General features: G+C 58.7%; 2 protein-coding genes across 3 annotated transcripts; both read right to left on the reverse strand.

Annotated features, from left to right (window-relative positions):
- Positions 1-1,056: 1,056 nt before the first annotated feature.
- On the reverse strand, positions 1,057-3,613 carry MYL7 (myosin light chain 7). Its single transcript, XM_045565189.1, has 7 exons — positions 3,514-3,613; positions 3,168-3,281; positions 2,944-3,019; positions 2,564-2,668; positions 2,017-2,095; positions 1,755-1,803; positions 1,057-1,208 (listed from the first exon to the last, which is right to left on the reverse strand). Exons 1-7 carry the CDS (start codon positions 3,514-3,516, stop codon positions 1,107-1,109), a joined length of 528 nt encoding a protein of 175 aa, XP_045421145.1. The 5' UTR covers positions 3,517-3,613; the 3' UTR covers positions 1,057-1,106.
- Positions 3,614-5,613: 2,000 nt separating this feature from the next.
- GCK (glucokinase) lies at positions 5,614-20,062 on the reverse strand. Of its 2 annotated transcripts, XM_045565190.1 has the most exons (10): positions 20,015-20,062; positions 14,216-14,378; positions 13,491-13,645; positions 12,202-12,321; positions 11,232-11,327; positions 11,025-11,124; positions 8,923-9,106; positions 7,776-7,931; positions 6,885-7,118; positions 5,614-6,647 (listed from the first exon to the last, which is right to left on the reverse strand). In XM_045565190.1, the coding sequence occupies exons 1-10, from the start codon at positions 20,060-20,062 to the stop codon at positions 6,503-6,505; spliced, it is 1,401 nt and encodes a 466-aa protein (XP_045421146.1). In that variant the 3' UTR covers positions 5,614-6,502. The 2 variants fall into 2 exon arrangements, with proteins under 2 accessions (XP_045421146.1, XP_045421147.1); XM_045565191.1 differs by lacking the exons at positions 11,025-11,124; positions 11,232-11,327; positions 12,202-12,321; ... (1 more) ...; positions 14,216-14,378; positions 20,015-20,062 and having other exon boundaries at positions 8,933-8,998.
- Between the last annotated feature and the right edge of the window lie 394 nt (positions 20,063-20,456).

The following is a 20,456-nucleotide window of genomic DNA, read 5'->3' on the forward strand; positions in this document are numbered from 1 at the left end:
GGTGATTAAATTTCCAGGTCCTGGGTAAAAATCAAAACTGAGCAGCTCTCCAGGTAAAAACACCTTTCCTCCTGGGATCTTCAGGAAGGGGATGTGGTCAGCTTCTCCTTTCTTGCTCACCTCTCCCCACTCCCCCAGCTGCAGGGATTGCACTGGGCAGTGCCCCTCCTCTGTGCCTGCAGGAGGCTTTGTGCCCTCTGGGCCTGTCTCTGCTCTCTCTGTCTCTGTCTCTTTCTGGAGCTTTGGAGGTCTCCTGCTGCTCCTCGAGTACTCATGACAGGGGTCACCTCCTCCTCCAGCCCCTGGTTTCTGCAGAGGAGGTGGGGGACAGGGACACTAACAATTCTCTCCCGAGAAGTCCCCTCCCTGCCTTCCAGCTGTCTGACACTTTCACCCTTGGCTATGCACGAGGACGAAGCCAGTCTCTGGGTATTTCCTCTAAAAGTCTGTGTGGACTCTGACCCCTCCCTTGGGTGTCCATTCCGTCATGTCACAGTGCCTCACTTGTATTTTGCACAAGAAGTTGGTCATATTTTCAAATGGGTTCCTCTGTGCCTTGCACACAGGACCCAGCAAAGCGCACGCTGGCGTGCAGGGAGGCCCATCCAGTGCGCCCAGAGGGGTGTGGGCAGTGGCCAGGGGGTCTGTGCTGTTGGAGGGTCCCAGGGCCGCTGCCCCCCAGTCAGGCTGTTGGGCAGAGAGTTTGCTGAGTGCACAGCAAGCAGCCTCTTCTCTGCACAGCCTGGAGGGGCTGAGCAGTGCACACACTCCTGGCTCATTCCTGGGCCTGGTGGAGGGGGGTGCAAAGCCCACCGTTTTCTCTCCTAGAGGCGTGGCCTTGGGCCCTCACTGGGCCTCAGTGTTCTCATCTGTAAACTGGGCGTGATCACGGTTGATACCGCACTTGGCAGTGTGGGCTGAGTTGAGGGGAGGTGGTGAGGGGCTGGCTCCCAGATTGTGTGTGGTGGTCACTATCACAGCCATGCCTGTGCTCGGCCCCTGGGACCCCCTGAGCTGGGCCCCACCCCAGCTGTCCCAGACAAGTCACCACTGCAGTTCTAATTCAACAACAGAGTTTATTGAGGTGCCCCACGGCCTGCCCTCTTTCACTCCTCTTTCTCGTCCCCATGGGTGATGATGTAGCACAGGGACTTGTAGTCGATGTTCCCTGCCAGGTCCATGGGAGTCAGTGCGAACATCTGCTCCACCTGTGGAGGCACGGGTCAGAGGCAGCCCCCTGGCTTCCGGCACAGCCCACAAAGCTGTGACCTGAGGGAGACCTGTGACCCTTCACCCTGCCTACTGGGGCTGTGCTTTGGGCTGGAGCCTTTTCAGCCCCAAACCCAAAACTCCGGGTTAAAGTTTTTCCGCTGTCTTTGAGCAGACTGGGGAATGGCCCCAAATGGGGGCCATGGGTCAAAGGGCCTACCCTGGCCACAGGGACAGGCCACCCTATGTGTACAAAGCCTCTTCCGGAAGCTCTCTGCCCCCCCCACCCCCGGGTCTCTTCACACAGTTGCCCTGCCTGGCAAACCTTCCTCTCTTCTGACTCCACGTCTTCACCCTCAGGTCTCAACACAGATGGCACCTCCTCCGGAAAGGCCCCTGGGTCGCCCTTTCAGCAACTGCCACACTGGTGCTGGGCTCTGAGCCCTGGTGGGCAGTGGGTCACCAAGGCCTCCCCAGTGCCCTGCCTCGGGGGAGGGCCTGGGGAAGGTGCTGGGGACAGGGTTGAAGGGGCCGGGAAGGCTCACCTCGGCTGGGGAGAACTTGTCTGCCTGGGTCAGGAGAAGCTGCTTGAACCTGGCGGAAGTGAGAGGGCCTGAGCGGGGTGACCTGGGGTGGGTAACCACACAGGGAAGAGGAGGAGAGAGGCTCCCATGGCCCAGGGAAGGGCGGTTCCACCCCACAGAGAGCAGTGAAGGCCCCAAAGTACAGACAGCCCCCCTCACAGGGGGCCCCACTGCCCTCTCTGCTTCCAGCATGGTGCCCCTCGTCTGACCGGGCTCAACTTACTCATCCTTGTTCACCACCCCCTTGCCGCTGGGGTCAAACATGCGGAAGGCACTCAGGATGGCTTCCTCGGGGTCTGTCCCTGGAAGCCAAGGCACCAGGTGAACACCCATGTCTCCAGCCTCCCTGGTCCCACCCAGGAGGAACCTGTGGCCCAGAAGAGGTGGGGGGCATTTTCTAATATAAAGTATTCCCTGGGGCTCAGGGGGGCTGGCAATGCCTATCCGCTGGGCAGGGCAGGCCTGGCTGGGGGGCTGGGATTTGGGAGTGGAGGCTGAAGGCACATTTTCTGTTCCCAAGTTAACACTGGGGTGACAGTGTCCATGGGATGCTGAAGCAGAGGATGTGCAGGGGTGGGCCCCAAGTCCTTTGGATGGGCCGTGGCAGGTGGGGTCCAGGCGGGGTTCAGGGGAGGTCTGGGTGTGGTTCAGGTGGGGTTCAGGTAGGGATCAGGCAGAGTTTGGGGGAGTTTAGGCAGGGTCCAGGTGGGGTTCAGGCGGGGCTCAGGCTTGCTGCCCGGCCGCGGGAGCCTAGCTTTGCCCCAGCTCACCATTGAGCTTCTCCCCAAAGAGCGTGAGGAAGACGGTGAAGTTGATGGGGCCCTTGCCTTCCTGCAGCATGGCGTCCAGCTCCTCCTCCGGGACACTCACCTTCCCTGGTGGGAGTGGGGCAAGAGATGCACCCTGGGTGTCCCTGAGAAGGACCCAGGCCACCCTCCCCTCCTTTGTGGCCGCAGTGGGTGGAGAGGCAGAGCAGCTCTGGGTGAGGGAGGGGACACGGAAAGAAGGTGTGACAAGAGGGGGAAGGCAGTGTGAGGAGACGCAGGGCGTGCCGGAGGGAAGCAGGGCACTGTCTCAGCCGCTCCCACCCGCCCAGCGCTCTGAGCAGGGTCCCTGGGGTGAGCAGGCTGTGGCGGGTGGGGGCACGCACCGAGCTGGGAGTAGGTCTCCCTCAGGTCCGACTTGCAGATGATGCCATCACGATTCTGGTCGATGCAGCTGAAGGCCTGTGAGGTGGGGGCCCCTCAGGTGGGTGCAGCCCTCCACCCTAGGGGAGGTGGGAGGTGGGAGGTGGGGGAGAGTCTTGGGTGGTGTGAGAGGGGCAGGTGGGGGTGCCAGGATGGGGCCTGAGGCTGTGGGGGGTGGGACACTCACTTCTTTGAACTCCTGGATCTGGGCTTGTTCGAACATGGAAAAGACGTTGGAAGAGCCACGTTGGGCCTGCTTGGTGGCTGCAGCCTTGCCTCGGGTCCCCGCCTTCCTGCTGGCCTACAATTCCATAGGTAGGGAGGGGTCCTCTCCCAGCTCCACAGTCTCCCCTCCCCATCCATGCACAGTCCCGGAGCACTGCCAGGAGAGCCTGGGGCAGGGTCCTCTTCCTGTCCCTGGAGACCTCCTCTCTGGGCCCAATGCAGGCACAGAGGTCCCTGGCTCTGCTCCCCAAGCTCAAAGGCTGGCACCTAGGGGGCCACCACCCTTTCTATCCCCAGCAGGCACTCACCATTCTCTCTCCACAGCGGCCTGGCTGCTGTCATCGGCCGTCACAGGGCCCAGCCTCTTTTATGTCTCGGCCTTATCACCTGGAGGACCAAATAAGGAGAGGAGCAGAGGACAGGCCCAATCTTGGCAGCCCCTGCCTGGGACCGGGGGACAAGGGCCCTGGCGGATTCCAGCCACTTTCCTAGTGACCTTCACATCCCCAGTGTGTAACATGCTGGAGATGGCTCAGGATGCAATGTCTCTCACCACTGTGCTGAATGAGGGTTACCCCCATCTCCGTGCTGCAGGTCCGGCCGGAGCCCTGGCCAGTGCTAGGGCCAGCCGGGGAGGGCTGGCCCAGGGCTCTTGCAGACTTCGGGGGGGCAGTGGGTGTTCTGAGGATGGTTTCTGGCCTGAGACCCCCAGGGGCTCCCAGAGGCTTTGATGACGAATCTAGGCTCTGGCCTCTTTCCCTTTTGACTAAGGGGCAGAAGGCAGCCCTGAGTTGGCTGTGACCCCAGGCAGAACCCTTTGCTTGGCTTTGGGGCAATTCTGGAGGGAGAAGGAAACCCCCTGGCTGCCTTCCCTATGCATTCTGCCCTGCCTGGGGCGCCTCTCGTGGACATTGCACCTCTGCTCTTTGGAGCCTTGTGGTCCCTCCAGCCCCATCTCAACTCCACCTCCTTTGAAAAGCTCTCTGCTGTTTCCAGCTGTGAGCTCATGGGGCACATTTCCCATTTGCTTGGTGGCTCTTTGCCTGCTTGACATCTGTGTCCACAGAGGGCCTGGTGCCCTGGCCAACGGGCAGACCTGTGTGATGCTGTTTTGCACGAAGCTTTTGAAGCAGCCTGAACCCCAAGCATCCTCTTGGACCCCCTGAAGATGGTGCTGAATGACAGAACAAGAGCCCAGGCGCTCTCTGCTGTTCTAGAGCAGCTCCTCTAGAACATGGGCCCCTAAGGAGCTGGGGAAGCAGGGGAGACAGCAGGAGTGACCCCCTGCTCCCAGGCTGGGCTCACTGGCTGCCACCCACAACCCAGATATGCAAGTTTGCCCCCTCCTGCCGCCCCTCTACAGCGGCCAGGCCCGCGGCTGCCAGCGGCTGGCTGCACAGGGGCTCTCATCGGTCAGAACCTCAGCCCCATGTGTATAGCAAGTGTTTTATGACACCTCCTTTACTGTCTGGAAAAGAAATTCATTTCATTTATTTCAACTCATTCATTCCCATTCAGACCTATACAAATAATTTTTAAAAAACCATACCATGCCCTACATTGTAATATAAAGGAAATAGAAAGCGGTTTATATTGAAATGTCCTCTAATATATGAAAGCTCCAACACGAGGACAACGGTACTGACAATGAATAAGACGCTTGCACCAACTTACAATGATTACACTCAAGAGTGCAGGGAAGAGCTGAAGCCATTCCACATGTGAAGTACCAGAAAATGAGAGGTCTGAAGGGGGAAGGGACTTTCCAAAATCACAATTTTGGGTTAAGTTCTGAATGAAAGAAAATGCAGTTGCTCCTGATTGGCTGGGCATACTTTCTCTCATTGAAAAATGGATGTGCATTATAATCACACAACTATGCATTTATATTAACGGTGTTTATGCTGCATAAAGATGGCATTAGGCCCTATGCTTGGCTAACTCTAAACAGGCATGTCCCCTACAGGAGCATGTGGAGGGAACTTAGAAATCCTGTGACATCTTGTATCCCTGGCCCCCTACTCACTGTCATAACCTAAGTGGCTCTGAGGGGACAGGATCCTGCTGAGACATACCTGCAGGGGGACCCTCCCCACCACCACCCAGCAGCACCTGACCTGGCACTCCCTCTGCACACATCCCATGGGCAGGCAAGCAGGGGCCTGGGCCAGGCAGTGTGCTGTCCAGTACCTCTGACCCCCATGTCACCCCATTCCTATTCCTATAGCCTGGTCTGTCACTCTTCACAGTCTTCTGGGTACTGCTGGCCAGAAGGGATGGCAAATCCCAAGACATACCTTGGCCTACAGAAGTGTCTGCATGCACATGAGGATGTCTCTTTCTATGTTGTCCCCACAGCCCTTATGCATAGAGGTCAAAGAATGGTAGACAGGCCATGTTTAAACTTTTAAAATTTTTAATTAAAAAACCCACACAGTCCATTCCCAACTGTGGGAAGGTGGCATGGCATAGGAGAGGTCTGGCGAGGACAAGAGAGAGGGCCTTGGGTGGTCCCTTGGGGGTGTGCTGAATGCTGCTCAGGATTTCTTCCTGGGCCAGTGCCGTGGGAGCTGAAGATGCCACCTGGCCTGTGGAAGCAAGTAGGGGGCTCCTGCTGGTGCTGGGCTGGTCCTCGTCCCCGTCATGGGCCCCTTGGGGCAGGAGCTTGGGGGCTCTATCTCTGTCACCTGCTGTGAGGGTTCATCCCAGAAGCACAAACCACTCAGGGAGGGGGGTATGCGAGGGAAAAGGTCTCTAGGGGTACCCATAGTCTGGGACACCTCCTCCATGGAGCCTTCTCCTATTGCTTCCTGGGCCTCCTGAGCCATGGGCAAGAAAACAGCCAGGCCTGGGTGATCAGCTGCCCCTGGCTGTCCTGTGGGGCCCAGGTCTGGCCAAGCTGCTGGAGCTGCCTCCCCACACAGGAGAGTTCCCAGGAAAATCAGGCCACAGCAGGGTCCAGAGGGCACCACCTTCCGAAAGCCAGGGCCCAGGCCAGGCCAGCAGCTCTGAGAGGCAGGCAGCGTGGAGATGCAAAAATGTCCTGAGTGAGCAACTCCCTTCTGGCTAGTTGATTCCAGCAAGAAAGGAGAGGAGCGGGGGGAGTCTGTTCCTGTGCTCCCAGCCCCCTGCCCCAGTTAGGGCCTAGGGCTGTCGGACTGCTCGGTTCCTGGGTTCCCCAGCGGGATGGAAGCATCCAGGGTTCCTCCTGCCCCTGCCACGCTGGGAGTACCTGTGGGGAGAGCTGTCCCCATGGGGTGGGCCGTGGCCTCCTCCCTGTCCCTGCGGCCTCTGCTCTTACTGGCCCAGCATGCAGGCCTTCTTACAGGCCACCGCCGAGACCAGGGCCGCGCCCCGGCCACTGCCCTCCTCCGACTCGATGAAGGTGATCTCGCAGCTGGGCGTCAACCTGCGCACGCTGGCGTGGAACCGCTCCTTGAAGCTGGGCAGCAGGGAAAAAGGGCTGCTGTCCCTCCTCCCTGCCCTCCCAGACCTCACCCCTGCCCATACTCCATAGCCATTACCCGGAGCCTTGAACGCAGCTGACCCTTTCCCAGCATCTAGGCCAAGGGGGACTAGGAGAAGAGGGTCGCTCTCCCCAGAGCTGGGAGCCACAGGGACTCTCGGAGCGTGGGCCTCGCGTAGCAGGGGCAGGGCAGGCGGGCAGAGCGGGGCTCACCTGGGGTGCAGCTTGTACACCGAGCCGTCCACGCCCACGGTGATGCGCATCACGTCCTCGCTGCGGCTCTCGCGCATGCGGTTGATGACGCCAGCCAGCCCGGCCGAGCACATGTGCGCGGCGCGCGTGGACACGCTCTCACAGACGCGGCGCACGATGTCGCAGTCCGCGGCCGAGGGTCGCAGCCCCAGCGTGCTCAGGATGTTGTGGATCTGCTTGCAGTCGCCCGAGTCGCTGCGGGGCGGGAGGGGATAGGGCCGGCGCTGAGGGTCGCACCTCCAGCCCGTGCCCGCCAGCGACGGCCTCCGCTTCTCCAGCGAGAGGCCCCGGCGAGCCGTCCCCCCGGCCGCGGCCTCCTCCCCTGGCTGAGCCGGGGCCTCTCCCTGGAGAAATGCGGGCGACCCTGCTCACCTCACCCAGCCAAAGCGTTTGGGGCTCGGGCTCGGGAGGGGAGCGGGTCCCGCTGCCGCGGGAGGCCAGCAGTAACCTGGTTAGCACTGCCCCCTCCAAGCCCAGGGTCTCTGCTCTAACATCAGCACTGTCTCCCCAATGCCGCCCTCGGGGCTGTGCGTGGATGAAGTCAGACTGTGTCCCCACCAGGTGGGAAGCTGGGGAGGGGACGCGAGGATGGGGTCTGCTTCTCGGACGACTGCTCCCCCTAGCCCCTGCCCTTTACGTCGCAGCCCAGGACCCCGCCTCCTGCGCCCTGCCCATGGAACCATTCCCACCCGGGACATCGCCCCCTGCCACCTGAGCCCGGAGCCCGCCCGGGTCCCTCGTTTCCTGCCCCTGCGTCCCGGGCCTGGGATTCCGCCTTGCCCTGGGATCGGCCTGTGCCCCTGCCCCTGCCCTTGGCGTCCTCGCCCCGAGGCCCGCCCCGCGCCTGCGCACCTCTCCACCTGCGACACGAAGCGCGTCTCGAAGGCGCCGCGCGTGCGAAGCTGCTCCGAGGCCTCCCCGTGGAAGAGCAAGTTCTCGTCCGCTAGCCTGAGCAGCACGAGCCGCACCAGCTCGCCCATGTACTTGCCGCCGATGAGCTTCTCGTACCTGGACACAGGGCGCGGGGTTATGCCAGCAGGCCCGCGGGGGAGGGCCCGCACACAGGTGGAGGCCAGGAGCCGGCTCCCACTGCCCCCTTGAGGTCACGAGGCGGCCACGTGGGGCGCTGTGACTCCCCTCACCCCCGCCCTCACCCCCACCTCCACTCCCACCCCCAACCCCCACCCCCGTTGCCCAAGGACCTGGGTTCACGTCTTTTCCCTCATTTAGAAAACGTGGCTTTTGAAACTTCAGGGATTGGGAACGTGCACGTTCGGCCTGGAGCTGGGCCCAGTTTAGGAAAGGGACAGAGAGTCCGAAGACCCCGCCCAGTTCCGCTGAAACCATCCTCGTACCTGGCTCTGCGCTGAGCATGCGGCCTGTATCTTTAGTCTTCCTACAGCCATGTTAGGGGCTGCTGTCCCCATCGGCCAGTTATGGTCGGGGAAACTAAGGCTCCGAGGGTTAGTGCCCAGCCTAAGCGAGCACCACGGAGTGGGCACATTTTTGCTTAATCTGTGAGCCTCTGTATTTTCGTTTACATTTAATACCACTGACCTAATGGAAACTAATAAATTAACTAACACAGGCCTAGCACGTAGTAGATGGTTAACACATGACAGCCAGGATTAATGACAAGCTCTGTGCCTGTTGGTTCCCAAGCCGCGTCTGCCAGCCCGCGGCATTCCACAAAGACTAATATGTATTCTGGGAACGTGGACAGATACGTACTTTGGGGACCTACGGGTTAAACCCAGACATCTTGCTGGGGCGTCTCAGAGCCTGCTCTCTGCCCAAGATCACCTGTCGGAAGGGGAAAGGCTGTAACAACCGTGGACTAAGCGTTCACAGAGCTAAGGGGACAGAGCTTACGAAAGGCCAGTTTGCTTTTCTCCAGAGCTGTTTAAAAACAAGCCCATTATCTGTGGGGGCTGGGCTCCCATCTGCTGCTGTGCCAGAGCGGCCCAGGGCCCGGGCTGGGGGGGCGGGGGGTCCTTACAGCTGCTGACCGGGGTTCGCGGAGCTCTCGTCCACCAGGCGGTCATACTCCAGCAGGAACTCGTCCAGCTCTCCCGAGTCCCCGAAGGCGCCCCACTCGGTGTTGACGCACATGCGGCCCTCATCCCCTTCCACCAGCTCCACGTTCTGCATCTCCTCCATGTAGCAGGCGTTGCAGCCTGTGCCTGGTGGGGGCGGGGCGCTCATGAGCTGCACTTCCCTGGGGAGCCCCCCGTAGGGCCCGGTTCCTGCCGGCAGGAGGCCCCCTTCCCCCCTTCTCTTGCGCCCCCCAATGCTGGTGTGGAGGGTCTCTCTGTGTTGCCTGGAGCAATGGACAGGGGGCGCTCCCTGGGGCTGGAACACCTGGTTTGGCTGTGTGGCTGGGGGTAGATGGGCGAGTTCTCCGGGCTGGTCCCTTCCCTGAGAGAGGATGGTAACACCTACCCCACCTGTTACCTGGCTGTTGAGAGGATGCAGGGACGGCATGTATCAAAGTGATGGGAGTGGGATGTTATGTTTTTTCTTGTCTATGCACCACCCTTGTTTTCTGGCACTTTCCATGCATGTGTTTGAGCTACTTTGTCCTGAGCCATGTTTGGGGGGCAGCCCAAGGTGACTAAGGCATAGAGTGGGCCCTTGGGAGCAGCCCAGAGGCTACCGCAGGCAGGACCAGATATGGAATTTATAATTTGCTGGGCTCTGTGCAGAGTGATAATGTGGAGTCCTTTGTTCATAAACTATTAACAGTTTCAAAATGGTGACAGCAGAGCATCAAACCAGCCACCTGTATGGGCTGCATACACATGAAGCCATCAGGGACAGCAACTCAAATGCCAGTCAGTCAAGCTCCTGGGTAGGAATCAGGGCCCAGTGATGCCCAGCCTTCCAGCATTTTGTGAACAACAAAAACAACAACAACAAACCCCACAAAAATCCCCAGAAATCCAGACTTTGATGTGAATTCTCCCAAATTTTAGATCTTGGTAATTATTAGAAACATGTTTTTAAACATTGAACAGGGTCACCAAGAGTGTTTGGGGTGAACATGAGCCACCCTTTGCCACCTCTGCTCTTGGAGGTGTATGCCTGGGACGAGTGGCTGTGACATGGCCTGGTGAGAATTCAATGTCAAGGTGTCTTGGGGAGCCACAGGCAGCTGCGGAGGAGAGGGCTGCGAGGGCAGAGGGAGCACAGCTAGGGACACTGGGGTTCACGTTTAGATGTTGGACTTAAAGACAACTTTCCCTCCGAAAGGTGAGAATGGAAGTAATAAAAGTAGGAAACAAGACATGCAACAAAGCAAGGTCAGGCTGGAGCGTAGAAGATGTGTGTGTATGTATGTTTGTGTTACATGTATGCATAGGTATACATGTGTACAATATATTAAGAAAACACATATATTCTATTTTTTAGGGAGTGGAATACAATTCTGAATGGGTAAGAACACAAATAGATAAACTTTCAGAGTTGGCTCTGAAGGGCCCATAAAAACAAACAGCTTTAACACTGACTTTCTGGGTACCCAGGGCCCAGAGTCCAGAAAAATACCCACATGCTGTGTGCACAGCAGATAACTGATCTAACTGGATCGCTCCTCAGTAGAGGCTCGTTATGACAACCCCAGGAACTTCTGAGAAAGGCCTGACGTTGGTGTGGGAGACCCCTCTGCTGGGAGGGAAGGGATGCTGCTCCCTTTTCTGCTACCTGCCTTCACTTTGGGCAGGGGCAGGGGCAGGTCCAGGTAAGGCCATCCAGGAAGGGATGGCGCCATTTTTGTATATTCTTTTCCACTTGGACACGTCTTTCCAGTTTGGCCAATTTACCAGATAAAGTGTTTTAGTTAAATCCTGATGGGCCAGGCAGATATGCAGCTGGCGTGCCATCTGATGCGGTCATGCTGCATCCGCGTCGGAATGCTTCCCACCACTGAGCAGTGCCTGCATCTCAGCACCCCAAGACCACCTGGGCTCCAGTACCAGGCCCTGCTCTGACATCACCAGTTGTTAGGTACTTTGGCCCTCACCCCTCAGGGCCCCTGCGCAGCCTTCTGAACACGGGGAACCTCAGCAGTCTGGAAGGGTCAGGGGTGCAAGAAGCCCTTACCCACAATCATGCCGACCTCGCACTGGCGGTCTTCGTAGTAGCAGGAGATCATTGTGGCCACTGTGTCGTTGACCATCGCCACCACGTCCATCTCAAAGTCCTGCCAAGAAGCATAGAGGCTGCAGTGATGGGGGTAGGGAGAAAGGCTGGTAGTACTGGGGTGGGGGGCCCAGGGAAGCCCCTGCGCAGACACAGGCACCCCCTCACCCCTCTCCGTTTGATGGCGTCTCGCAGAAGCCCTACGATGTTGTTCCCTTCTGCTCCCGAGGCCTTGAAGCCCTTGGTCCAGTTGAGCAGGATGCCCTGTGGGAAGAGGAGGGCCTTATGGCTGCCGACTCACACTGGGGCAGGGCCCTTCACCAGCTCCTGGGTAGGGCCACAGGAATATGCAGCCCACTTTACAGCTGAGGAAACACGCTCAGAGCAGGCTGATAGCTTTTAGAGGTGTTGGGGACGATTCTCCGCGAATATTTCATGTTTCTGCAGGGCTGAGTCCCAGCCAAGTTAAGAGTATTTGAGACGTCATTGCAGAGTAAAAAGACAGGTCCCAAGGGGAGAAGCTCTCCATAAGATCAGGGTTTCTCTGCTGCACACACCCCACTGCATGTGAAAGTGCCACTTTGCCCTCATGGCATCTCTGTGAGCACTGGGGCCTGGAAAACCACAGATGTTGCTTGGGCTGCTGCTTTTGCCATGAGCGATGACCTAGCTTTGTCTCTGACCCAGAGGTCTCACGTGTCACGCATGCACATGTATAATGTACCTGTGCATGTATGTAGATGTAAGTGGCAGGCTACCTTGCTAGCTTGCAAGTAGGGTACAATCGCAGTCCTTTCGCATTTCTGACTCAGCCAGAGGCAGTGTGGTGTCCCCGTGGTCTGTGGGTGAGCCTGAGCCCGGCTGCCTGAGTTTGAGCTGCCACTTCCCACTGTAGCGGGATGACCACAGCACGTGCCTCACGGGGCTGTGCGGAGGCTTGGGGCACACAGTAAGAAGCAGCTAATATTATGCTTTTTTCCAAAGCCTCACAGTGATGGGCCACAATCTGAATCCAGATCTCCCTTTGGAGTTTGGGCTCCTTCCACTCGCGGTGTGTGGGGGGCTGCACTTGAAGGTGGGGTTCCTCTGGGTGCACCTCCCTCCATTTGTCTGCCTTCCGTGCCTCTCCCTGGCCCACCTTGTCGATGTCTTCGTGTCTCACGGGAAAGGAGAAGGTGAAGCCCAGGGGCAGCTTCTTGTGCTTCATCTGATGCTTGTCCAGGAAGTCAGAGATGCACTCAGAGATGTAGTCAAAAAGCTGGAAGACGCACACCAAGGTGGCCATTAGGCCACGGGGCTGGGCCGGCCAGCAGCCCTCCCTGGGGCCACGACCGAGGTGATGGGGAGTTGCTGAGCCACCAGGCCCCAGGAAAGCACTGGCCTCTATGCCCACCACTGAACGGCGGCCTGTCCACAGTTCCCCTCTCCTCTTCCACAGCTGCTTGTTGGAGGCTCAGGCCTGAGCCTCCCCTGGTGCCAGAGCCCTGCTGCCAGCAGCTCCAGGGACAGAGTGACACAGGGTAGGCTGGTCCCCAGCACCCCCAGCTGGCCCGATGGGGTCCAGCCTCAGGCCTGGCTGGCTGTCCCTGAGGCTCCAGCTGGACGCACATCCGTGGCCATAACTGCAATTTCTGTCTCCAGCACCTGGGGTCTGCTTTGCTACTTCCAGGTGTCCTGGCTGCCCCACCCCTGCCAAAGTCCAGCCCCCACTGCCCCCACATGTGCTTGTCCACGCCCACTGCCGAGTGCTCTGCCAATTGACCAAGCTCCCTGCCGAGCATCGAGACCCACATCATTCCTCTGCCTTAATTCCTGCCCGGCCTGACGGGCAGACCAGCAAGCTGCAGGTGTGTGGGGACGGGCGGCACCACCAGCCTCCTGCCTTGAAACTCTACCCCTCTGGGAGTCAGCTGGGACTCCGGCCTTGCCGGCCTCCCCCCAGGGTTCATTCTATGCCCTCCACCTCCTGTCCTCCCCATGGTCAGGGGTCCTTGCTGCCTCGCTCATCCTGCAATTGCTGCCACCCCACTTTCCATGCTGGCGGAGGGCAAGGGCAGCCCCAGGAAGGGGTGGACTGCACGGGCTGCGTGAGGCTGGACGAGCACATTCTCCTGGCTGCCCCGTCACATTTCTGTCTTTACCTCCCAGCTTTTCCTCTGGGAAATTGGACAGGGTGTGACTGGCTGGGGCTTCTTCTACCACTGACCCCTCCCAGTGCTGGCCAGATGGTGACTGTGGGACTTGGGGCACATCAGCCACACCTGGCCTACCCACCTAGGCCTCTGAGCTGCCTTCCTGGGTGCTTGGAGGCTGGGGGTCCTCCTGCCCACAGCTCCCCCTGCCTCTGGTGGATGGACTAGCCGAGCCCTGAGATCCTAGACGGCCTCAGCCCCCCACCCCTCGTCCCTGGCCCACTAAGCTGCTCACCATCTCAGCGGTGCCCGTCATGGCGTCCTCGGGGATGGAGTACATCTGGTGCTTGGTCTTCACGCTCCACTGCCCTGCCTCGCCCTCCCCCACCTTAACCAGCATCACCCTGAAGTTGGTGCCGCCCAGGTCCAGGGAGAGGAAGTCCCCAACTTCTGCAGGCACAGGGAGAAGTGCATCATGGGCACTGACTGACAGGCCCTGGGCTGAGTGGGACCTGGGTGGCCAGCCCCTGGGAGACCAGAGAGAGGAGGAGGGGAAGGTATGGGGGGACCAAGGGAAGTGGGCAAGGGGCTGCCATTGCCAGACATCTGGGGGACACCAGAGCAAACTGTCAAGGGGTCAAAAGGAAACTGGGGAAAAGCCAATGGGAAATCCTGGCCTTGGACTGGGTCACCTGGAGTCCAGGGATCAACTGAGACCTGGTGCAATGGCCCGGACTCAGGCTGGGCTGGGGGAGGGGTCCCCTAAGTGACCAAGGGGCGCAGCAAGATGAAGAAGGCCATTTTTCCTGAGGCTCGCCGGCTCTAGGTGGGCCTGAGTGCCCCAGGGCTGGACCACAGGAGCCAAGGGTGAGACTTTATCGCACCCCAGGGATCCCATGCCAGGGAGGCTGGGGACAGCCTGGTTTGGAAGTGCCTAGAGTGCCGCCCCAGGGTGGGGCCTGGCCCACAGCTGCCTTGGATGAGGAGCCAGTCCCTGTGTGGGTCCTGTCCCTGCCATACCTGAGCCTTCTGGGGTGGAGCGCACATAGGTGGGCAGCATCTTCACACTGGCCTCCTCGTGGGTCTCGAGCTTCAGGCCACGGTCCATCTCCTTCTGCATCCGCCTCATGACTTTCTTCAGGTCCTCCTCCTGCAGCTGGAACTCCGCCAGGATCTGCTCCACCTGCACAGGAGGGCGATGGGAGCTGCGGCCGGGTGGGGCTGTCACAGACGCCCACACACCAAGGGTCTCACGGGCGTCTCTCCCACGCACCTTGGGTTTTCTTTTCTTTTCTTTTTTTTTTTTTTAAGATAGAGACTGGGGTCTCACTGTTGCTCAGGCTGGTCTCAAACTCCTGAGCTCAAGCGATCCTCCCGCCTCGGCCTCCCAAAGTGCTAGGATTACAGGCGTGAGCCACCGTGCCCAGTCTAGCCTTGAGTTTTCTTTTGTCCTCTGACTCCAAGTTCAGGATGACCCATCAAACTATTCACCACAGTTAAAACCAGCTAAAAAGTCAGAAGAGCTGAATTCCAAGATTCAAAAATTCAACAAATTTAGCCTGGGATATATTTGGAGGGATGAGGGGCAGAGGGCAGAGTGGCTTCTGTCCCTGTCAATATTCTTATGGCACAATGTCTTGTAATGCCTCCATTTGTCCCTCCCACTGGGACAAGGGGAGAGGAAGGGGCCCACAGGGAAGGCTGGTGAGCTGGGGCTGGAGGGCGCCGGGCAGCTGGCATCACTGTCTGAAAGATCCGGTCATTCTACTGGGACCTATGCCAGGAAATAACAGGCCAGTCTGCACAAGCGTGCGTAAGGGCCTAGCCAGGAATGAACACTGCCATCTATCAGGAGGTGTCTGCTAACTAAGGCCACCCATAGCGTGGACCCTCTGAGGCCGCAGAGGGTGGAGGGTCTCTATGCGTTGACGGGAGAGAGGTCCGTGCACACGAAGTTTAGCTTTGATACTGCCATTCCCATGAGTACGGACGGCCTGTGGTGTGGCAGCTTGCCCTGCACATGGTGGCGTGAGAACGGGCCTTGAATGTAGCTGTGGCTCTGTCCCTGTGTCCCCAGCAAGCTGGACCCTGTAGGTAGACAGCCGTGTGTCTGTGCCCTTGGCACAGCAGCGCATATGCACGGAGAAAAGGCCGTGTTGATACACCGGTTATCTCTGGGCACTGGTAAGAAAGATAATCATAAAGATATTTTCCTTTTGAACCATATTTCTTTTTTTTCCCATATTTCATTTCTTGAAAATGAAAGATACTCTGATAAAAGCTGCTGGATCCACTCTTTACAAAAACTCACACTCTTTTGCCCACAGTCTCCCGCATAAGCTCGGGCGTTGGAGATGCTCTGAATTCCAGCTGGGAGGCAGCACAGCCTTCTGCCTCTACTTAGTTTTTAGAACCCAGATTTTGTTGCCTTGCAGAGAGTGGGGGGACATTAAACTATGGCTGTGCTAAGCCAAGCACAGCAATTCTATCCTCTGTTGTTGGTGGTAGGTCTAGAGCTGGGCATGTGACCCAGTCCTGGCCAATGCAGCTGAAGGGAAGCCTGATTTTAGTAGTGGGGGAGCTTCAGTGCCTCCTAAATTGTAAACACAGCTGTATAAGGACGTGACGACTGGCCCTGCAACAGCCGTCTTGCAACCACGAGGAGACAAGGCTGTAGGGAAAAAGCTGTTAGCAAACTATGGATGGCAGAGAAGAGAGATTGATGCCAGATCCACCTGCCTCCACGTGCGAGGTGTGGGAGCAAATGCTAACTGCTGAGGCCGCAGGTCGTCAGCTGTTTGGTTTCCTGCAGTCCAAAGCATTCCTAATGGGTATAGATCCTTAGTTAAGAACTACTTCTCTTAACGAGGCGAGGCCCCATATGTAAAATTCAATCCAGGGAAGGTCAGAAAGGGATGGGGCTGACAAAGTCTGTGACAGAAGACACAGAATCAAACACTCGTGTTGTCCGAGCAGGAGCTGTTCAGACAGTGGGGTGGGAGTGCAGCCCTCCCCACCTGTCCCTGCAGAACACACCCCTGGGGACATCCCCAGCGCTCTGTAGAACAATCCAAGCATCCTCAAAGGCCCACAGCTGTGACCTTTGCCTCCTGTCTTTCTTTCCTACGCTTGCCAATATAGAATATGCCAGGAACTAAGTGTAATAACATTTAACATTTGCTGAATTCCTCCATATGTCAGGCCCCGAGCTGGGTGCTGTCCACAGCTGCCTCGCACCCTACACCCTTGTCCCAGCAGCACTGGGGAGGAGGTGCCACCATCTTGCAGACAAGGAAAGGCTTACAGAAGTCACTTGTGCAGGACATGCAGCCAGCATGCTGCGGTGGGGCCAGTGCCCAGGGCCACATGCGTGGGGACTCCTGGCAGGAAGTCCTCACCAGCCTGCCTGGCATCTCTTCTAAGATGAAACTGTTCAGAGGGACCCAATTATAAGACATCTGTGGGCTCTTAACGAAAGTGACACTGATCTTGCAAGAGTCCAGCCCGTAGGCCCACTGGGCTCCATGCCTGGCCCTCTGTCCTGGCAGGCCAACCTGGTGGCCATGGGCCTTGACTATGGCCTTAGGCCCAAGGCTTTTCATGGGAGGAGCCAACACTTCAGTCTGAGGTCTCAGGGGAGGACAATGGTGTGGAGCCTGTGCCCAGGCAGAGCATGGCTACATTGTCAGACGAGGGCCCTTGAGTGGCCCTCCCTCGAAGGGCTGTGGGGAGAGCTGGCCCAGCCCCTGCAGGGACACAGTAAGAACGAAAGAAATGCTGGCTGTTGTTTCTGTTATCACAGGCGCTGGGGCCCGTAGGGCCCTACAAACTGCGGGGGAGGCTCCAGTCTTCACCGTCTGCACCCAGGCCCGTGTGGGGCCCTGCCACCAATTGGATGATGTCCCAGCTCTGCCGGTTCTAGCCCAGACAGTGCCCCCTGAGGAATCCTGGGCATGGCATGACGTCAAGCTGATACCACCTGTTCAGAGGGCAATTTGGAGTTTCTATCAATATTTAATTTTGATCTAGCAATTTCTCTCCTAAGAATCTGTTCTGCAGAAAGAGTCCTGCAAGCATTTCACAAGGTTCACAGGAGGCTGCCCCCACTGCAACAGTGAGGACCCTGTATCCACCAGTGGGCCACCAGCACGTAGCACAAGGCCTGTGTGGCCTGAGGGGCCTGTGCAGTGAGGGAGGTAGGGCCCGCCCCGTGAGGCCTGTCTGGGCGTAAGTGACAGAGTGGGATGGGACCTTAGCCAGGACCTGATCGCATTTCTTCCTTTTTTATGTTTTTTCCTGGCTGGCCCTACTCTGGTGACCTGATCCCATTTCTGTAAATAAAGTTGCATCTGGCCTGTGGATCCGATTAGTCCTGTATAACATTTTCAAAAGCTTACATTTGCTGCCAACATTTAAAATCTATTTAAAATAGAGACACTTTTATAGAAAAATCTGGATTTCTATAAAAATAGGTCTGCGTTCTCCCTGGAGCTATAGGGAGGCAGGGTGTGTTGGGTGGGGGAGCGTGTTCCCAGCACTGGTGGCAGCTGGCTGGAGTCGCCTCATACTGTGCACTGCCCTAGCCAGGTGCTGCAGGGTCCCCCTGCCCTGTCCACGTCACAGGGGCCGTAGGGACTCGTCACACACATACGCTTCCCGGTGGGCACAGGTGGGAGGACAGGTGCTGCAAGGTTCTGAGGCTGCAACCACAGGCAGACCTGGGGATTCACCGCTCAAAGGGAGCGTCCTCCCAAGGCGAGCCTTGTCCGTGGGGGCACAAGCCTCTTCCTCAGGGCGCACTGGGGCCTGCAGACGCCCGCGCTCCTGGCGCTTGGTGGGTGTGCAGTCCCACAGGCGGGAGCTCTGACCTGGCTTGGTCTCACAGCCTTGGGGATCACATCATGTCTGCCTCACACACCCCCTGGACACCTCCAGGAGCAGGGACTGAAGCCGACCCCCGCTTCCTGTGGGCCAGGCCCACTCTGGGCACTACCCCCTCGTCATTCCTACAGTCACCCAGGAACACGGGTACCGTCATTATCTCTATTTCTCACAAGTGAGGAAACTGAACACAGAGGAACAAACCCTTCCCAAACCCCCAGAGCCAGGGGGCACGAGCTGGGGCTCGAACCCAGGCACCAGCTCTGAGCCTCCCCCACACCCAGCGAGGCGCCTCCTGTCTGGTTCCGGGGCCTGGCCCCAGCCGTTCCCGGAGTCCAGACCCCTGCTACAGTGTCTGTCTGACGAGCCCCGTGCTGGGTGTCTGTGCCGGCTCACAGGACTTCCTCAAGCAGCTTAGGAAATGTGAGTGCCGCCTGGTCCCCCAGGTGCGGCCTCGGGAGGAGAAAGTGCAGAGGGAACCTACCCTACCCCACGGCCTCCGGGAGGCAGAGGTTTCTCTCGCTGAGGACACGTAATCAGGGCCCACAGTGACAACCAAATGTTGGGCTTTTCCTGCCTGAGGACTCCTCACATTCCCTGCAGGGCAACTGAACCCCGTGTCCCTGGTAGATGGCCACCTCGACCTGGGCACGACGTGGGGTGTGGGGCACAGGGGCAGAGCGAGAGCAAGAGCAGGAGCAGCCCTTCTTGCGGGAGCAGCAGGAAAGAATCATCAAGCTGGGGGCAGGTCAGGGGAGGCGCACGAAGCAGGGACAGGGGCAGGAGCCTGCGCTGAGGTCAGGAGGGAGTGAGGCCTGGAGGCATCCACAGTGGAGTGTCTTGGGGAGGAAGCGGGGCGCCAGGCTGCCCCAACGATCCTGGCGCAAGGCCGGTGAGAGTCCAGATTTATTCCAAAGGGAGGTGACAAGTGACGTTTGCCCACAGATTGGGGTGGGGTGAGAGGAAAGGAAGAGTCGGGAAGGAGGGGCTCTGCTCATGAGGTGTGGTCGGGTGGGTGGGGGAGTCGGGAACTTGGCCGGGGCCGACCAACAGGAGGGTCATCCCAAGTAGCACTTGGCTATGTGAGGCCAGGGTCCAGGGGAGGGTCTGGCTGGAGACATAAATTTGGAAGCCATCAGTATGGAGACAGTCCTGAAGCCACAGGCCTGAACATGGTCACTGGTCGCACAGTTGGACAGCAAAGTGGGAGGGGCGAGGCAGGGCTGCAGAGTCGGCTGGGAGGACGCCAGCCCCTTTACGCAGTGAACGGTGCTTTGAGATCCCACCCCCAGACCATGGTGAAAAGGAAGGACACCTTCTAGTGCTGCATTTGACAGACCCGAGGGCATGGGGGGCCAGCCTAGAGGACATGACCAAGGGCCAGCGCAGCCCCTGGGCAAGTGCTGCAGGCCCGTGGGCTCCAGAGCCCATTTCTGAGCCATGTGTCCAGCTGCAGCCTGGCCTCTTCCATTCCTGGGCTCTCAGGTGGCTGTGTACATAGTAGTGAGTGACCCTGGGCCAGCCACCCACATTCTCCAGAGAAAGAATCCCTGATCCACCAACCCCTGGAACTGTTGTACAGAACTCCTGAGAGCCGACAGCACTGGGCAGCCAGCTGCCCCCCATAAAAGCTCCAAGCCCGGCACCAGACACTGCTGTCCTTGGTCACTGTCAGCCCCAGGAGCAAGTTCCCTAGAACTCCCAAGAGGCTGGACAGTAGACAGCTACAGTGAAGAGTGGGCAGTGGGGAGAGGGGCCGGTGGCAGGCATAGCTGCCGTAGCCAGGACCCCTGAGGCCTGTGTGCTTTCTTCCAAGGGGTCCGGCATCCACTCACCATCCCTGCCCCAACCTTGGTTTGGGTAATCTCCAAAACCAAGCGTGCCACCCTGGGGACCTCTCTTCCAATGTAGAGTCCCTGGCTTTGGAGTGACGCTTACCAGAGTCAAGGCTATCTGGAACTCACTTCTTGTGGCATCCACTGCCATCTCTCCGAGGGGACAAGAGGCAGGTGTTTTGGGAGGTAGAGGTGCTCCTGCTTGTGACGCTGAAGTCTGAGGCTCACCTGTGGCAGGCGAGGGCTGCCTGGCCAGAGAGTTGCTGACGGCAGACAGCACAGAGCTTCTGTGCTGAGGGGGCCCGGCAGGTGGCTGCTGAAATACTCTGCCCACTGCCATGGGGTCAGGGGCAGGGCTGGAAGGGCAGAGGAGGTCCACGTGGGGTCAGGGTTGACAGGGCCACAGGGCAAGCTGTCATGCCTGTGGAATACCCGGTCGGGATTGCTGCCCAGGGGGAGGGGAGGGAGTGTGGGGCCAGCCAGTGTGTCCTCCATTCCTCGGACTTGTGCAGGTGGGAAGTCACTGGCCTGCCCTTGGGGGCAGT

This window comes from Lemur catta, chromosome 11 (genome assembly GCF_020740605.2).
Source record: "Lemur catta isolate mLemCat1 chromosome 11, mLemCat1.pri, whole genome shotgun sequence".
NCBI classification, from domain to species: domain Eukaryota; kingdom Metazoa; phylum Chordata; class Mammalia; order Primates; family Lemuridae; genus Lemur; species Lemur catta.